General features: G+C 63.0%; 2 protein-coding genes across 5 annotated transcripts; both read left to right on the top strand.

Moving 5' to 3' along the window:
- Nucleotides 1–317: 317 nt before the first annotated feature.
- On the top strand, nt 318–9,783 carry TSC22D4 (TSC22 domain family member 4). 3 transcript variants are annotated; one of them, XM_055136336.1, is made up of 5 exons: nt 318–737; nt 1,143–2,181; nt 4,555–4,721; nt 8,943–8,988; nt 9,105–9,783. In XM_055136336.1, the coding sequence occupies exons 2-5, from the start codon at nt 1,417–1,419 to the stop codon at nt 9,312–9,314; spliced, it is 1,188 nt and encodes a 395-aa protein (XP_054992311.1). In that variant the 5' UTR covers nt 318–737; nt 1,143–1,416; the 3' UTR covers nt 9,315–9,783. The 3 variants fall into 3 exon arrangements, with proteins under 3 accessions (XP_054992311.1, XP_054992309.1, XP_054992310.1); XM_055136334.1 differs by having other exon boundaries at nt 8,940–8,988; XM_055136335.1 differs by lacking the exon at nt 318–737 and adding an exon at nt 901–915 and having other exon boundaries at nt 8,940–8,988.
- Nucleotides 9,784–9,884: 101 nt separating this feature from the next.
- SPACDR (sperm acrosome developmental regulator) lies at nt 9,885–14,794 on the top strand. Of its 2 annotated transcripts, none has more exons than XM_055136337.1 (3): nt 9,885–10,257; nt 11,071–11,361; nt 14,356–14,794. In XM_055136337.1, exons 1-3 carry the CDS (start codon nt 10,129–10,131, stop codon nt 14,596–14,598), a joined length of 663 nt encoding a protein of 220 aa, XP_054992312.1. In that variant the 5' UTR covers nt 9,885–10,128; the 3' UTR covers nt 14,599–14,794. The 2 variants fall into 2 exon arrangements, with proteins under 2 accessions (XP_054992312.1, XP_004617258.1); XM_004617201.2 differs by lacking the exon at nt 9,885–10,257 and adding an exon at nt 10,336–10,890.
- Nucleotides 14,795–17,619: the final 2,825 nt, after the last annotated feature.

Below are 17,619 nucleotides of genomic sequence, written 5' to 3'. Positions count from 1 at the left end.
AGCGCAGCGCCTCGGCCGCGGAGCCCGGGCCGCCCGGGCCGCCCTCCCCTTCCCCGGGCCCGCGGCCCCGCCCTCCGCGCCGAGCCCGGCTGGGGCCCGGCAGGTGTGGGGTTAAGCGCGCCCGGGGCACCCCCGGGCCCCCCGCCCGGCCCCAGCGCACGCGGCGGCGGCAGCGGCGGCGGCGGCGAGCCTGGCCCGGGGCCAGCTGGCCGGGAGCCCCAGGAGGCAGAGAGGGCGGAGGAAGAGGGGAAGGAGGAGGAGGAGGAGGAGGAGGAGGAGGAGGAGGAGGAGGAGGAGGAGGAGGAGGAGGAGAGGAGCAGTCAGCAGGCCGGAGGAGGCAGGACTTCCTGGTGTGGGGGTTGTCAACAGCCCGAGAGAAAGCCCGACACCGAGGCCCGGGGCGCCGACGGCCGGAGCGGGACGCGGCGGGGCCACGCGGGGCGCGCCCGGAGACGCCGAGGCCCCGAGCCGGCCGCCACCGGACGATCGGCGGCGCGGGGGCCCGAGCCGCCCCCTTCCGCGTCGCTCCCGAGACCCCCGGCACTTCCGAGGCGGCGCCCAGCTCGGCGGGGAGGCGGGGGCGCGCGCGGGGAGCGCCAACTTCGCGCGGCGATGCCCGGCGGGGCGACGCGCGGCCCCCGAGCAGGACGGCGCGGCCGCTGAGCACCGCTGGGGCCGCCCCGCCGCGCCGCCGGGTGGCCGGGACCCCGGGCCGGCGCGCCCGCCGCCGCCGAGAGGTAGGGCGCGGGGCGCGGGGCGCGGGCGCGGGGCGGGCGCGGGGTCGGGGCGGGCGCGGCGGGGCGGGGCCTGGCCCCCTCCCCGCCCGGGGATGCCGGGGGCCGGGGGTGCCGGCCCGGGGCCCGCCGGCCGACTTGCTTCCCCTCCCTGGCCAGGCTCGCGAAGACACTCCCGAGCGTGAGTTCGAATCCCAGGCGACAAATGCCCGCTCGGAGTGTGCCCCGGGCGCTGGTCTCTCTCGTCTCTGCCTGTCTCTTTGTCTCTGGGTGTCTGGCGCTTCCCCCTCCTCCCCCGTTCTGCTCCCCAGAGAGGAAGCCCCGGAGGTGGCCTGCCCAGGGCTCCGTTCACTCTCTCTCCCCCCCCCCCCTCGCTCGCTCTCACTCTCTCTCGCTCTCTTTTTCCAGTTTGCAAACTCAGCTCTGGAGCCCGCCAGCGACGACAGCCGGAAAAACCTGCCCCTGAGGTCCCCTCCCGCCGCCCTCCTTGCTCGCCCGTCACCAGCCAGGCACCCCCAGTTCCCACAGGCCCTCCCGCCATGTCGGACCCAGACGTCCCCCGGGGCCCCGATGCCCCTGCCATGTGGCCCCCCTGTTCCAGGGGCGCCTGAGTTCCTCTAGGACCCCAGCCACCCCCACCCCCTGCCCACCTTGGCCCAGTGCTGAGTGAGCCCCAGAGACCATGAGTGGCGGCCGGAAGAAAAGCAGTTTCCAGATCACCAGCGTCACCACGGACTACGAGGGCCCGGGGAGCCCCGGGGGATCCGAGCCCCCCACCCCGCCGACCCCCGCTGCACCCCCACCCCGCCTGCCAAACGGGGAGCCCGTCCCAGAGCCGGGGGGCAAGAGCACCCCGCGGAACGGCTCCCCGCCGCCCGGGGCCCCAGCCTCCTCCCGCTTCCGGGTGGTGAAGCTACCCCAGGGCCTGGGGGAGCCCTACCGGCGGGGCCGCTGGACGTGTGTGGATGTTTACGAGAGAGACCTGGAGCCCCCCACCTTTGGCCGCCTGCTGGAAGGGATCCGAGGGGCACCCGGGGGCACCGGGGGCCGCTCTCTGGATTCCAGGCTGGAGCTGGCCACCCTGGGCCTGGGCGTCCCGACCCAGCAGCCAGGCCTGTCTCAGGGCCAGACCACCTGGCTCCGCCCGCCCCCCAGCTCCCCAGGACCTCAGGCCCGCTCCTTAACCGGGGGGCTGGGCCAGCTGGGGGTGGCCCCCAAGGCCAAAGCGGAGACACCCCCCCTGTCAGCCTCGCCACCGCAGCAGCGCCCCCCAGAGCCCGGGCCCGGGGGCAGTGCGGGCACTTCCCGGGCCGCCACGCCCCAGCCCTCCCTGAAGGTGGAAGCGGAGTCCGGGGGCTCTGCCGGGGGCACCCCTCCCCTGTCCCAAGCCAAGGATGGAGCCGTGCGGCTAAGAACGGAGGTGGTGGCGCCAGAGGAGATGGGGCAGGTAAGCGCTGGCTTCCGGGGCGGGGAGACACTGAGGGCTGTGTGGTTGCGGGAACCCCATCCTGGGCCCCGGCCAGGACCCCATGTGGCCCCCATCTGTCCGTGGGTCAGGGCCCCCCTCCCCCCGCCCAGAGTGCACGTGCCTTTGTTCCCCTCTGGGCACCATCTCAGCCGAGGTCCTTCCGGTCTGATGGGGGTGGTCAGACGCCCCCCACTTCATGGCAGACTACTCCCGCCACCACCTTGTCTTGCTCCCATAAACCCTCGTAGGAGTTGGGGGTCTCTGGAGGAGGGGCGGGAAGCCGGCATCCCAACCCTAAGTTTGCTTTGTACCCCCTTTCCAAAGCTGGAGGCTTCGTCCCCCACCCAGCCGCAGCTCCAAGTTTGTCCTAAGCCCAGGGTCTCGGAGCACTGGGTCAGGGGCAGGGGGAGACCCAGGACCTGGGCTGGGGGACTTGGCTGGGTGGTCCTTGGTACCCAGCTGTCTGTCTGGGCCCCCACGGAGAGGGCTGGATGAGGGGCGCCTGAGAAAGAGTTAACCTCTCCGCGAAGGGGCTTCCTGTCTGCAAAAGAGGAACCCGCGGGGGCTGGGGGGCAGGATGCCCGGGTCGTTGTGGGGGGTGGAGCCCGGTCCCCGAGGAGGAGAGAGTGACCCCTGCGAGGCGGGGAGGCGTGTGAGGATGGGAACTCGCCTCCTGGCCTTGGGCACAAACCACGGTATAAAAATAGCCGGAGTCTGGGCGTCTGGGCCCTGTCAGGACCGGTCGGGACCGGCTCCCCCACCCCCTCCGGACTCGCACCTCTCCCGCCCCCCCTGCCTCCATTCCTCCCTCGGGAAAAGATGGGGGGGTCCCGCAGGCTTCCTGAACACCCAGTTCTGCTGCCTCTGCTCTTCTCTCGCTGGGCCTCCCTGGCCGCGCCTACCCTCTCACTGGCCCCTGGCCTGCGTGCCGTCGTCCCCTCCCCGCCCCCTCCCAGCCCACCCGCCCCCACAGGAGGACGAGGGCACCCCCAGGGCCCCCTTCTTCTGCTCTCCCTGTTCTTGGCTTTCTTAGAAGCTGGGGCCTTCTGGGGCCTCACAGAGGCGACTTGTTCCTGTGCCCCCCCCCAGCCGCGCCTCCCCCCCAAGGCTGCGTCCTGCCCAGGCTCCGCCTCCCCCACACCGGGCCAGGCCGGAGCAGCAGCTGGATTTCACCTGAGTCCCCAGGAGTCTGCGAGGCTGGGGTGGGGGCACCGAGGGGGCCCCTTTCTGAGGGTTCATTCATTCTACAAATAGCTCTTGGTCAGTCCTGGGTTCCCTCCTCTGGCGCTTACCTTTCAGCGGCTGAGGCAAAAATACTCCCATTTCAGCTCAGGTTAAGGGAGGGGGAAAAATTGGTGCGTGCAGTGGGGGTCCGAGGAAATGACATTTGAGCGGCTTTTATTTACTTATTTATTTATTTATTGGCTTTTGGGGTCACGGCCAGCGATGCTCAGGGCTTACTCCTGGCTCTGCACTCAAGAATTCATGCTGGTGGTGCTCGGGGGACTATATGGGATGCTGGGAATTGAACCCGGGCCAGCCGCGTGCAAGGCAAGTGCCCTCCCTGATGTGCTATCGCTCCGGTCCCTTGAGTGGCTTTTAGAGGCCAGGTTGGGGCCTGAGCAATAGTACAGACAGGAGGGCATTTTGCCTTGCACGTGGCCAACCCGGGTTCGATTTCCAAGACCTCAGCTGGTTTTTCAAGCATGGCCAGCAGTAAGCACAGAGCCAGGAGTCAGCCCTGAGCACCTCCAGGTATGGCCCAAAAACAAAAATAAGCAAAAAGTCAGGCTGGGACTGGGAGCTAAGTTCCAAAGGGTGGAGCTCACCACTGGGCACTGTACTGGGAGTCAGCATAGTGCTGGGGGGGTGGCTTAGATGGTACGAGTGTGGGAGCTGACTTCGAGAGAGGTGGCCCTCAAGGGCCTTTATTAAAATAGTAGTGATGGGGCTGGAGCCATAGCACAGTGGGTAGAGTGTTTGTCTTGTATGCGGCTGACCCGGGTTCGATTCCCAGCATTCCATATGGTCCTCTGAGCACCATCAGGAGTAATTTCTGAGTGCAGAGCCAGGAGTAACCCTTGTGCATTGCCGGGTGTGACCCAGAAAGAAAAAATAAATAGTAGTGAGGGGGTCTCAGCTCAGCCCATGGAGGGGTGTAGGTCAGTTCCTATACTCCAGGGCTCAGCCCCCCAGGCCTCGGGATGGAGCACATTTCCCAGACCCCGTCCACTGCCTTCCTGAGCTGGGGGTGATGGGTCTGGGCGCACTGGACTCTTGCGGGAGGTGGTGTGAGGACGGGGAGGTGGCCTCGCCCTTTCCTGTCGTGATGTTCTGCCTCTCGGCCCCCAGGTGCCACCGGTGCCCCTCGACTCCCGCCCCAGCTCCCCCGCCCTCTTCTTCTTCCCCGACGCCAGTCTGGTCCCCAAGTCGCCTGACCCCTTCGGAGCGGCCGCTGCCCAGAGCCTGGCCCGCTCCATGCTGGCCATCAGCGGCCACCTGGACAGTGACGACGACAGGTAGGTGGGCCTTGCCCCCACCCCCTGCTCGAGACCTCGGGAAACTCCCTTGAGATGTAGCGGCGTAAGCCCTGGGTGGAATGGATTGGGGGTCCCAAGAGCTGGGGGGGCACCCATCCGAGGCTTGGCACGTTGTGATTCTACAGTCATTAGAACCAAGAGTAGGTGCCTGAGCAACAGCACGGTGGGAAGGGCGCTGGCCGTGCACGTGCCCACCCGGGTTCGATTCCCGGCACCCCAAGCATCCCCTGAGCCCTTCCAGGAATGATCCATGATCACAGAGCCGGAAGTCAGCCCTGAGCACCGCCAGGTGTGGCCCCAAAACAAAAGACAAAACCAAAGATGAGCGAAGATCAGGGTTTGGGTCTCCAGGCCCCAATGAAGGCGTCTTCCTGTGCCCAGATGGGCCTCTGGCGGCCAGCCAGCAGGGCCGAAGCTTTGGCCCCTGGGGTCAGAGCACTGGAGGCCGAGCCGCCCCACCCACGTGCAGCCCAGCTCAGAGCAGCCTGGGACCATCGGTGTTCTCCCATGCAGGGGACTAGATGGGCCCGTGTTGGGCCAGGGGCAGAACTTCCCGTTTCAGGGTTTCAACACGGAGCTGTCGGGGTGGGAAGGGAGGGACGCAATCGCGGGCAGATGGCTCGGCGCAGCCTTCTGGCTGAGCACTGATAGCAGCCCCGGCAGCCCGGGGAGTCACCGCTGGTGTTTTGGGGGGAGGAGTGGGACTTCCTGTGTGGGGCCTTCCAGGGGAGGGACTTCCTGTATGGAAGGAAACAGGGGCCGTCCAGGACTGGGCTGGGAGTTGGTGGGTGCTTCCCTCCGGCAGCCCCCCACCCCGATCAGAGGCTGAGTTCTCTGGAGAGGGAGAGGCTGAGGGCCCCGTGGGGGGCCATGGAGAACAGGGACATGGCAGGGCCGGGCTGGGCGGCTGCTGGGCTCAGGAATGTGAGGTGCGAGGTCGGCCAGGGTCGGCCCAGCAGAGTCACCTGCCCGCCCTGTGGCTGCTATTCTCAGCTCTTCCCACCCGCCCCTCCCTGTGGGGCGCGGCCCTGGCCAGAGCACCCCTCCTCCCCTGCTCAGCGGGCGCCTCCCTCCCTCCCTGTGTCCCATCCCCTCCCTGCACCCCAGCCTGACCCCAGTCTGACCGGTCCCTCAAGCCTCGCCTTGCTGGGCCAGCGGGTTTGGGTTGGGCCACCCCCTTCTTGGCCCCCTGGAATGGGGCGTGAAGCCCCCACTTCAGCGGCTCTGCGTGTGCCCAGCTGGTGAGAACGCCAGCCGCAAGCGGCCGTGGGAAGCTCCCTTTGGAGGCCAAGCTGGCTGGGGCATTACGGAGCGGGATGGGGGGTCAAGGCGCGGCCGTCTGACCCAGAGCAGAATCGGAGAAGTTGGGGGACTTTAGACACCCCCCCTCATCTGGGTCTCTACAGGCTGGTTGTTAGAAGGTGTGTGGACCACAGGGAAGACGGGTGGAGGGATGCGAGGGGGGTGGGTCGGTGCGGATCTGGCGTTACAGGGAATGAACCCCAGGACTCAGGAACTCAAATGAGCAGTTGTGTCCCTCGGGTCAGGCGCTGCTGCTGCTTCTCACACGTCTGAAGAGGCACCCCACGAACGCCACTTTTTTTTTTTTTTGGGCTGTTTGGGTCACACCCGGCCATGCTCAGGGCTTACTCCTGGCTCTGCATTCAGAAATCACTCCTGGAGGTGCTCAGGGGACCGTATTGGGATGCTGGGGATTGATCCCGGATCAGCCACATGCAAGGCCAATGCCCACCTCGCTGTACTATGGCTCCGGCCTCAAGTCCTACATTCCTGATGAAGAGATGGAGAGGAAGAGGAGGAGGAGGATTTGAGGAACTTGCCCAGGGGTGCCGGCTGCATGGGACCCTGGGTCAGAGCCCACAGCCATGTCCTGCCACCGTCTTAGCTGCCCTTCCCCCCCCAGTACAGCAGGGACAGTACTTTCAGACTGGGCACGTAGCCAGATTCCCTTGCACCCCCGCCCCTAAGGCATCTGAGACTGGGGAGGGAGTGGACACCGGCAGCCTCAGGCCCAGCCCCTGGAGGCTCCTGGGCACACATGGAGGATGCAGGATGGCCCTTGGCCCGCAGCCTCCCCTCATATGTGTGGTCCACTGGATTGCGAGCTGGGCTCACTTGACCAGCCTGAGGGGATGAGGCGGACGCTGTGTCCCCCAATGTGTCCTGAGCCCCGCACAACTCCAGCGGGCGCCACACACCGCAGAGCCTGGAGCTCAGGGAGGTTCCTGCGGATGACAGCAGCAAGTGGCGTGAAGGAGGGGGCGTTCTGCTCCCTGTCGGCTCCTCTTGAGCTTGTGGCAAGGGTTGCTCCGTGCCAGCCACCCCCCAGCTTCCTGCCCGGGAATTCCAGCACGGTGCCCAGGGCGGGCCCGGGGGCCGGGACACCTTCATGTCTTGGTGTGACTATGGAAAAAGTCCCCATCTGAAGCGTCAGGCAAACAGGAGATAGTCATCTCACGGCCAACAAATGTTTATTGTTGTACTATTCCTTTATTTCTGGCAAGAGCGAGCCTCCTTCTTGGCATCCTTGCCCCCATGCCCGCCGGGCAGAGCCAGTGTTCTCCTTCCTGTGGATCTGCCCCTCTGCTCTCGGTCCTCGGGGTGCTGGGGCCGGGGCCCCCCAGTCCATCTTAGCTGGAAATAGCTGCTAACGGCCCTCGCCTCGCCAGCTATCCGGGTGTCTCCCCACAACCCCCAGCACCCGGGAAAATCTCAGGTGCCCTTCGGAGCTGCACCCCGCCCTGTCCTGGGCCTTCTTGGGGCCTGGTCATCCCCTCTGTTCTCCACCTGTCCACACCTGCTGCATCCAGAGCTCGGGTGGGAAATGGAAAATTCCCAGCGGCCTCCTGCCCCCTGCCTGGCTGCAGGGCCTCACCCAGTGTCACCTTGAGTGCGCGCTGGTTCCCCCACCAGGGAAGCAGCTTGGAGCCGACAGGCAGGAGAAGGGCCGGGTGCAGGATGTAGCTTGCGGGGCGCCTACGCAGTGTGAGCTGGGGACCTCCAGCAGGGCAGCTGGAGGCAGGTCAGGGGTGGGTCGGAGCCGGTGTGCGACCCCGCCCCCCAGCTGGGGCCTGAGTGATTAGGAGCGAGCGCCTGGGCGGCCAGGGCAGGGTGCAAAGGCCTGTGCAGGCCTGCTATGGGAGCCCACTGAAGGGAGAGCCAGGTGCGGGGACCCAGGGCTGGCCCTGGGGAAACCACTGAGCCAGACCGGAGTCGCCCTCTTGTGGCCACTTAGCAAACTACATCCAGGCCAGCTCTGGGCCTCCTGCTGGGCACGGGTCCCTCCTAGGCCTGCCTCCTCGCCTCCAGCACACACACGAACCCCAAGACCTGAGCGGGCCCGGGGTGTCTGTTGCCATGGTTCCCATCCCTCGGGGAACCCCGAGAGTGGGGTTTGTACATGGGCTTTTCCTGGCCCCCTGAAAGGCCACCAGCTTGTGCTTTTGCATTCCTGCATCTGGGGGAGGGGGTGACGGTGGGGTCGGAGGTCAGGGGCGGCCAGGGCTCCACCACCCATGGCCCCGCCTGCCACCCACCCGAGTCCCCCCTCCTGGCCCCCTCCCCTGCGTCTGGGCCGGGTGCCAGGGCGAGCAAGGGACACTGGCACTGCCCATGGCTGGCAATTCCCGCCCACCCTGGCACTGGCGGGAGGGGGTCCCCGTGTCCCTGCGGAGCCAATCACAGCCAGGCTTTGCCTGGGGGGGGGGCGGCTGTGTATATCTTCAGGGCAGTCCCCCCCGCGGGCGCTGTCTCCTCTACCCGCCTGGCACCGGCAGGACCCCGCTCGGCCCCGGGGGGCTCTGAGCCCCCCAGGCAGCCCTTGGGAGACAGCGTCTGCCCTCGGGGATGGCCCAGCCCACAGTCTCTGTCAGGTCCCTCGTGTCCTCCTATGAGACGCGCGCAGGGGCTGCAGCCCCAGGGCCCCCCCGGAAAAGGGGCTGTGTCTCCTCTCCTTGCTCTCCGAGGGGGGCATCCCCCATCCGAGGGGCCTCTGCACCCCCGCCTGCCCGGGGCCTGGGGGTGCCCGGGCAATGGCCCTCCACGCACCGGGGCATGGACAAGACCCTCCTGTCCCTGATCCTCTGCTGCCCCAGGTGCGGACGGGGTTGGGGAGCCCGCGGCCACTGGGCTCAGAGCCGCCCGGCTGGCCCTCACCCCGTCTCCCCCTCTCTCCAGCAGCTCTGGAAACCTGGTGGGCATCGACAACAAGATCGAGCAAGCCATGGTAAGAGCAGTGCGGCGGGGGTGTTCCCCCTGCCCCGGGGTCCCTCGCTCCTGCCTTGTCCCGCGCCCCCCAGCCCCCAGGCTGCCCGGTGACGGGGGCTGCCCGCCGCCCTGCAGGACTTGGTGAAGTCGCACCTCATGTTCGCGGTGCGGGAGGAGGTGGAGGTGCTGAAGGAGCAGATCCGGGAGCTGGCGGAGCGGAACGCGGCGCTGGAGCAGGAGAACGGGCTGCTGCGTGCCCTGGCCAGCCCCGAGCAGCTGGCCCAGCTGCCCTCCGGGACTCTGCCCCGCCTGGGGCCCCCTGCGCCCAACGGGCCCTCGGTCTGAGCCCCCCTGCCCTCACAATGTGCCTTTGGGGGTGCCACCGCTGCCACCCCCACCCTATGCAGCTTTAATGCCTCCTGGACCCCCAGGGTTGGGGGTTGAAGGCACAGAATTGGCCTGGTCCCCTCCGTCCCCCCACCTTACATGTCCCCGGGGCCCCCAGGGCTGGGCTGGGCTGTCCCCTGGTGTCCGCACGGAAGGGGAGGACTTGAGGACGGAGGTGTCAAAGGGAGCACCTGGCCACAGGGGATCCTGGCCACCATCCCCTGTCCCCTCCTGAGGTGCTCCAGGAGCCCAGCCGAAGATACTGTGGGGAGTCGCAGGCCCCCAGGAAAAGCCCCCCACCCCCCTCTTTCCCTTGCTGCGCCCTTCCTCTGCCCAGGGGAGGGGGAATGGACAGTATCTGGAAGTTCTGGGATTCAGGTTGTTATGAAAATAATAATTATAATTAAAACTTCTGAAGAAACTTGAATGTGAAGCTTGGAATCTCGCTGCTTGTTCCAGGGGAGCCCCCCGAGGCCAGTCGCGCCCCTCGAGGCCACCTGTCGAATGGGGAAGGTCCCGGAGACCAAGAGAGCGGTCCCAGGAGGGGGGGGGGCTCCGGGTGGGGGGCTGGCAGCCTGGGTCCTGGGAAGGGCCAGGCCGGACCAGGCTGCGGGAGGGGTGGAGGGAGAGGGGCGTGTGCCCACGTGCTGGGGGCACCAGGGGAACAATGAGGCCTTTGGAGATTGTGCCGGACCCACCCCCCGCTTCCCAGCGCGTCCCCTCTGTGGGCTGGATCCGGGTGACTGCGTGGGGGCAGGGCGGGGGGCCCTGAATGGTCCCCTTGTCTCGGCACTGGGTGTGGGCCAGGTTCCCGGGCACACGGCGCCCTTGCCAGCCTGGCCCGGCTCCTCGGCCTCCACCCCTCCCTGCTAGCCTGGGCTCCGGCCAGGCCTGGAGGCAGGTAGGGAGAAGCACCCCATCTAGTGGGGAAGGGGGGAAGCGGGGAAAGACGGGGCGGGCTCAGGACCAGTCCTGAGCTGCGGGCCTGGTCCAGTTCGATGGCCCTTCTGGATCGGTGCTTTCCCCCCCAGGGAGAGCTGGCACCGGCAGTACCATGCGCGGGGCCACTTGAGTCAGTGCCAGGAGTCGACCTAGCCCGCGGGCGCCGCTGGGAGCGGGGGACAGCGAAACTGGGGGCCCCCACAAAAATTCCACTGGCCAGCAACCTCCCGCCTCGACGGGGCTTGGTTCTGGGGGTCCTGAGAGCCATGGCGGGGGTGGGGTGAAGGCCAGGTCAGGCTCACAATGGGCTAGAATCTTCCCTCCCTTGAGTTCTTTTCTGCGTCAACTCCTCTCCCCACCCAGGGAGGGGAGGAAAGCCCGGGACGTGTACTGGGGGCGTCGTGCCCCCCAACCGCTCTGCTTCTCCCGTGGTGCTGGGCTCGCTGCTCTCTGACCCCCAACCCGAGTGCCCTTCCCAAATGCTGCCTCTGTCCCGCGCGCGCGGCCCTGGTGTGGTGCGGCGGGTGCCGCGGCAGGGATGGCGTTCTTCATGAGGATCTTCCACTGGGTTTGGAAGAAAATCACTGGCTGGGTGAGTTCAGGGCTGCTCCCTCCGGGGGCGGAAGCGGGGTCCCACAGTGGCCCCCACACTCGCCTCTGGCCAGGTGGAAAGAGGCGGGATGGGGAGTGAGACACACATACCACTGGCCCCTGATCGTTCTGCCCTGCCCTGCCCTGCCCTGCCACCCCCTCACCGGCCCGTCTGCCGCAGGTCTTTTTCTGGAAACGCAGAGTGAAGCCACCCGAGCCGAAGCACCTTGACCCGAGCAAGCCCGCGGTGACAGAGATAGAGAAGTGCAAGGTGGTGGAGACATTGACGGTGGCGGAGCTGCCCACGGAGTCCCTGGTCCCCAAGGCGACCGAGATCCCCAAGGCCCCTTCGGATGGGGTGGAGGCAAGCGTGGGGGGCCACTCCCGCCGTTCGCTGCTGCAGCTGCCCCGAATGGCCATGCAGTCCGTGTCCACCTTCATGGTCTCCACCCTGCAGAAATGCATCTGGAAGGTGAGCACCCGGCTCCCAGGGCCCACGTGGAGACCGCGTGGGAGGCACGCAGGGGGCGTGGGGCCGACCCACTCACGTCTCCAGCCCCCATCGGGCGAGCTTTGTGGGTCCGGGATGCCGCAGGCATGGGGCACAGGGCTGTGGAGACCCCAAGTCCCACGAGGCTGAGCCCCCGCAGGGGTGGGTGGAGTAGGTAGTGGAGGGCTTGGGGGGGCCAGACCCCCACCGTGGAGTGGAGTTGGCCATGTTGACCCTCAGAGCCATGGAAGCCCTTGAGCAGAGGCGGGGCACGACCGGGTTTGGATCCAGAATGTTCCCCAGCAGTGACTCTGTGCTGGTGGGCCCGGAGGTGATGCAGCCGCTCTGGGAAACGGTTTCTCGGCAGCTCGAGGCGTCCTGTCTCTCGTGGGGGGCCCGTGTCAGGCCCACATGGTGGTGCAGAAACCGGCGTGTGAACGTTCATGCAGCTTTCCTCAGGGTGACGGTTTAGAGTGAGGTGACCACATCCGCTTACCTCGGCCAGGGAGGAGAGAGACATTTGACTGATTTACTCAGGCAGTCCCGGGATCAAACTCAGTGTCACCCACAACCACATCCTACCCTCTTTCCTTTTTTTCCCCCCAGCATTCTTTTTTGTCTGTTTTGATTTTGTGGGGGTGGGGGGCACTGGTGGTGCCCATGGTCACTCCTGGCTCTGCAATCCTGAAGGGATTGGGAGGACACAGCAGTGTCAGATAGGACCTGGGTGGCCACGTGCTGGGTAGGTGCCTTCTCTGCCATACACCTCCCTGAGCCCCTCTTTTCCTTTTCTTTTTTTTTTTGGCAGGGGTTGGGGGGACAGAGCCGCCAGGGATCGAACCCCGGTCTTGTGGCTGCAAGGGTCATCCTTTACCACTGACCAGAAGCCGAGTGCTTAGTGCTTGGTCACTGCTGGGGCTGCAGGGCTTGGAGGTGAGGACGGTTCTACCGTGCTAAGTTAGGGACCCTTGAGAGGAAGGAAGTGCCTCAGCTGTCCTCTACGTGAACCTGTGAACCTCTACACGTGATATAACGTGATATAAAATTGGGTCGAATATAAATGCTCACAAACACACGCGCACACACACACACATGAACACACACTCAACTGCAAGTATAATCGCCGCCTGCAGACTGCTATTGTCAGTGTCCTGACTGGGAAATTGTACTGCAGTTTCACAAGATGCCACTCTTTGGGGAAACTGGCAAAGATCAAATAGGAAGTCTGTGATGGTGTGTGTGTGTGTGTGTGTGTGTGTGTGTGTGTGTGTGTGTGTGTGTGTGTGTGGTTTTACGCCCAGCAGTGTTATGGAATATTCCTAGCTTGGTGCTAAGGGGTCACTCCCAGAAGTGCCTCGGGGCTCCCAGGGTGTTGGAAATCTCACTTGCTGTTGGCTTGTGGTTTGGTGTTGGTGGTGCCAGCGATGGGACACGATGATGAGTTTCATTCTTAGCCCAGTTGCTGGACATCAAACATGGGTCCGAATGCAAAGCACGCCCACAGGCCCGGTTAAAGAAAACCCAGAATATTGTGCCGGAGCGATAGCACAGCGGGTAGGGCGTTTGCCTTGCACACGGCCGACCCGGGTTCAATCCCCGGCATCCCATATGGTCCCCCACGCACCGCCAGGAGTAATTCCTGAGTGCAAAGCCAGGAGTGACCCCTGAGCATCGCTGGGTATGACCCAAAAAGCAAAAAAAAAAAAAAAAAAAAAAAAACCCAGATTATTACTACTAAAACCATTACTGGGTTTTGTAATCTACAATTATCTCGGAGCTAATGAAGATTGGATGAAGGGTCTGGGACTAGGCCTAAAATGGCAGAAAAAATAATAAATAAAATAAATAAATAAAATGGCAGAGCGGAGCCAGAGCAATAGTACAATGGGCAGGGCGCTTGCCTGGCACACGGCCGACCCTAGTTCAACCACCGGCATAGCATATGGTCCCTGAGCCCACCATGAGTAATCCCAGAGCCGAGTAACCCCTGGCCACTGCTGAGTGTGGCCCTCCCCAAACAAGATGTAGAATTGTGCCTCCAAGAAGCTGCAGAGAAAATACAGCAGCCTGTAGGGTGCTTGCCTTGCACACAGCTGACCCAGGTTTGATCCCCAGCACACACAGCATCTGATAAAGCTGAGGACCACAGATTGAGGGAAGCCAGAACATCGTGGCTAGGAGGGGAAGGAAGGGGAAGGGAGAGAGTAGCCGGCCCATGGCATTGAGACGAGAAAGCTGAAAAGCATGGAGATGCTCGGGGCAGTGGGATTTGCTGGCAGCATCGGGGCTGGAAACAGGATGGGGTCATCCTGCCAGCTAAGACACCAGTGGGGACTCAGAGACGAGCCAGACAAGAAAGTGCCCAGCAGCGTTAAAGAGGTGCTGATGGGGGGGACGAGTTCAAAGAGCAAGGCTCAGGCCTTGTGTATGCAAGGTTAAGAATCCCATTCATTGGGGCTGGAGTGATAGCACAGCGGGTCCCTACCCTTGCACGCAGCAGACCCGGGTTCAATTTCCAGCATCTCATATGGTCCTCTGAGCACCACCAGGAGTAATTCCTGAGTGCATGAGCCAGGAGTAACCCCTGTGCATCACTGGGTGTGACCCGAAAAGCAAAAAAAAAAAAAAAAAATTCCATTCATAGAACCTCATACCCCCTCCCCCAACCTATAGCACCAGTTAGTGTGACCCTTGTGTTCCCCAGCATTGCTAGGCCCAAGCTATATCACATTTCCTGACCTGAGCACTGAACTGGGAGGAGTGGCCCTCAGAACAAATAGTGTGTGAAAAGTGTCTGAAGGGGCAAGTGTCTGAAGGTGCTCCCAACTGTGGCAGTCTGAGGCGGCTTCCTGGGGGAGGCGGCACCTGAGCAGAGACAGAGAGGGAGGTTGGTGTCTGTGGCATCTGATGTCTGTGGTTTCACTGGCTTCTCTACACCAGGACGTTTGCAACATATCTGTCCTTTCTCTCTCCTAGTCATCTGTGAGTTCTAGCTCCGTTTCCTCCCAGTTGCGGCCCGCATCCCCCTTGGGGTCGAAGGAGGCAGAGATGCTGCGGGAAGTGTACCTGGTGCTCTGGGCCATCCGGAAGCAGCTGCGGCAGCTGGCACAGCGGCAGGAACAGCGGCGCCAGCGCCACCTCTGGGCCCTGGCCAACGCCCCGCCAGCAGAGCCCGCGCCGGTTCAGGCGCCCAAACAGGACGCACGGAGCCCCCTCTAGGAAGGAGCCCCGCATCCTCCAAGCACCCCCATCTCATTCTTTGGGAAGGACCTTAGAGGCCAGGGCAGCTGTCCGGAGTTGAGTGAGTTCTCATGGCTTCAGTGCTCATCGCCTCCAGTTCCCAGCCAGGTGGGGGTCCCACGAACTCACACCTCTGTTGTTTATTCACTTTGTAAAAAACGGAAATTGTCAAATATTGGGAAATAAATATAAAACATTTCTGAGTATATGAAGAGTGGCCGGCAGTGCCTTGGGCTGGACAGGGAGGGACAGGTCCAAGTGCCAGCGCCGTGGGCTGGGGCACGGGTGCTGGCCTGGACTTCCACACATAGAATTCTGGGGCCGGAGTTGCCTTGGGCAGGTCAGTCAGGCCGCTGAGGGCAGGCGTGGCACTGGACGCCTGGCCTGGCGCGCTCCCAGGATATCTACAAGCTGGCACAGGTCACGGGACTGGTCCAGGGCCCTACAGCACCGATCCTCCAGCAGCCAGTTCGTCGTCTCGCCTCTCGGCAGCTCTTGGACTTGGCCTCCGCGAGGGATCAGCGGGACTTAAGATGCCCTTGGCCAGTGGGAGGTCGCTCAGCCCGGAGCAGCGCCCAACTACACTTCCCAGGGTTCCCTGCGGTGTGGAGGCTCGCGAGCGGGGCGGGGCGGGGCCTGGCCGCAGGTGGGGTGGGGCCTAGTTGTAGGCGGGGCCGGACCTGGGCCGAGCATAGGCGGGGCGGGGCGGGGCCTGGGTGTGGGCGGGCCCTGGTTGTAAGGGGCGGGGCCTGGTGGTGGTGGTGTCGTGGACGGGTGTCCTCTGATCTCCGCGCAGTGGTGGCCGTTCGGCGGGACTTTGGGAAATGCCGACTGTCGTGCACCTCAGTTCGTTTCTGGGCTTAGTCCGCCCTCTCGCGGAACCGCGCGAAAGCGCCAGGGGCCTCCCCACGGAGAAGCAGAAATGGTTCACCAGACCGCGAACCGTGGGGGTTGGAGGGTTTGGGGAATTTGGGGGTCGCGTGGGGAAAGAGGAAGGGACGGCAGCGGGGGACGCGGCTGGGCGCAGATGACCCCGCTAGTGAGGCGCTGCAGGTTTGCTGATTTGCTGGAAGCCCCCAGTTCTCCAGGAAGTGCCCGAATTGCCCCCGCCCGCATCCCTGGAGCCGGGTGGCAGTCCCCACCGCCTCCTTGGCTCGCAGCCCCGAGGCAGATGACTGTGGCACCACCTTCCTCTCAGTAACCACGTTTGTTTGTTGTTGGGCCACACCCGCGGTGCACAGGGTGCTCCCACCTGTGGCTGGGGCCCCTGAGATGACAGGGTTCTAGCCCGTCTCAGCAGGCAAGACTTTCACCCCTGAACTGTCTCATTTTATAGAGGTGAAAAGAAGGAAGGATGAAAGGTCAATGCTCAGGGTTTACTCCTGGCTCTGTGCTCTAGAATTATTCCTGGCAGTGCTCGTGGGACCAGAGGGAGTGCTAAGGATTGAACCCTGGTAGGCTGTGTGCAAGGCAAATGTCCTTCCCACTCTCTCTCTCCTGTCCCAAAGATCATTTTGAAGGGGTTTGACTTTCATTCCATCAGGAAGAGTCAGTCTAGTCACACAGGGCATGTCACAGACATGTCACTCATATATACACTAGTAGATATTCAGAACAAGAAAGAGTGTTGGAGGGAGTGATAAGACAGCGGGGAAGGCTCTAGCCTTGCACACAACTGGCCGGGACTCAATACCCGACATCCCATGTGGTCCCCTGAGCACCACTAGGAGTAAGTTTCTGAGTGCAGAGCCAGGAGTAACCCCTGAGCATCTCCAGGCGGGCCCCCCAAACAAAAGAATATAAATTAAATTAAAACTCTTCCATTTTATTAGACAGGGGCCTCTGAGAGTATGAAGAACAATATGTGAGCACTGGTTCCAGATCATCTCTGCCCTGTTTCCCCAACACCACCAAATTGCTGCAGCACTTTACATGCTTTCTTCTGCTTCCCATCATAACCTCTTCCTGGACTCCAGAATCTACATTCCATCCAGTAAAAAGGGTCACGTCTCCACTTAAAGCTTCCCATGACTTCTTGTTGTTGTTTTCACTTTTGACTTTTAGGGTCACACCTGGTGGTGCTCAGGGCTTACTCCTGACTCTGCACTCACGGATCACTCCTGGCAGGCTAGGGGGACCATATGTGGTGCCTGAGATTGAACCTGGGTCAGCTGTGTGCAAGTCAAGTGCCCTACGTGCTGTACTAACATTCTGACCCTTACCATGACTTTTACATCTGAAAAATTCCCAACTGTTCCCTTGGTCTAAAAATGAATTTGTAGGGCAGGAGGCAGTGGGTGAGGGATGGCTCAAAGGACTCCCCTTGCACACACAAGGACCTGAGTTTGACCCTGAGCACCGTGGCCCCCCTGCCCTCCTCCTCAGCACTGCCTGATGTGGCCTGCCACCCTCCCTCACCCCCCCAATACATTTTTATTTATATTTTTAATTTGGAGTGTGAGCCACACCCAGAGGTGTTTAGGGGTTACTCCTGGCTCTGCACTCAGGAATCACTCCTGGTGGGTTTAGGGGACCCTATGGGACCCTATGGGACCCCATGGGCTTGGTGAGACCTACCTGCTGTACTCAGGCCCAAATGCATTTTTGTTTGTTTGTTTGTTTGTTTGTTTGGGGGCCACCCCCAGCCATACTCCTAGCTCTGCTCTCATAGATCACTACTGGTGGGCTTGGGGAACTATATGAGATGCCGAGAATTGAACTTGGGTCGGCTGTGTGTAAGGCAAATGCCCCTGTCTCTACTTCTTTAGATTCCTGTTCCAGGATTATTGGCTTAGAAATCAAGAAAGACTCATGATCATGCTTGATTTTATTATTATTTTTGGGGGGTACTTCACAGTACCTGAACCAATTCTTTTTTTTTTTTTTCAGAATATTAATTGGGAAGCAGCAGAGCAGAAAGTGTGGTTCAAGTTTTTAATGGGAAGTGGTTTGCGCTGATACTTCCTGGATGTGTGGCCAGGTAAAATGAGTTTACTGTTC

This window comes from Sorex araneus, chromosome 4 (genome assembly GCF_027595985.1).
Source record: "Sorex araneus isolate mSorAra2 chromosome 4, mSorAra2.pri, whole genome shotgun sequence".
In the NCBI taxonomy this organism is placed as follows: Eukaryota; Metazoa; Chordata; class Mammalia; order Eulipotyphla; family Soricidae; genus Sorex; species Sorex araneus.
Note: the sequence above shows the minus strand (reverse complement) of the source record. Positions and strands in the feature narration are given on the sequence as shown.

What these genes read in the sequence shown, in the direction of transcription:
- TSC22D4 (XM_055136334.1), top strand. Translation starts at nt 1,417, where the DNA reads ATGAGTGGCGGCCGGAAGAAAAGCAGTTTCCAGATCACCAGCGTCACC. An exon ending in CTGGACAGTGACGACGACAG is followed by an intron (nt 4,722 to 8,939) that starts GTAGGTGGGCCT and finishes CCCTCTCTCCAG; the next exon opens with CAGCTCTGGAAACCTGGTGG. An exon ending in ACAAGATCGAGCAAGCCATG is followed by an intron (nt 8,989 to 9,104) that starts GTAAGAGCAGTG and finishes GCCGCCCTGCAG; the next exon opens with GACTTGGTGAAGTCGCACCT.
- SPACDR (XM_055136337.1), top strand. Translation starts at nt 10,129, where the DNA reads ATGGTCCCCTTGTCTCGGCACTGGGTGTGGGCCAGGTTCCCGGGCACA. An exon ending in CCGGCCAGGCCTGGAGGCAG is followed by an intron (nt 10,258 to 11,070) that starts GTAGGGAGAAGC and finishes CGTCTGCCGCAG; the next exon opens with GTCTTTTTCTGGAAACGCAG. An exon ending in TGCAGAAATGCATCTGGAAG is followed by an intron (nt 11,362 to 14,355) that starts GTGAGCACCCGG and finishes TCTCTCTCCTAG; the next exon opens with TCATCTGTGAGTTCTAGCTC.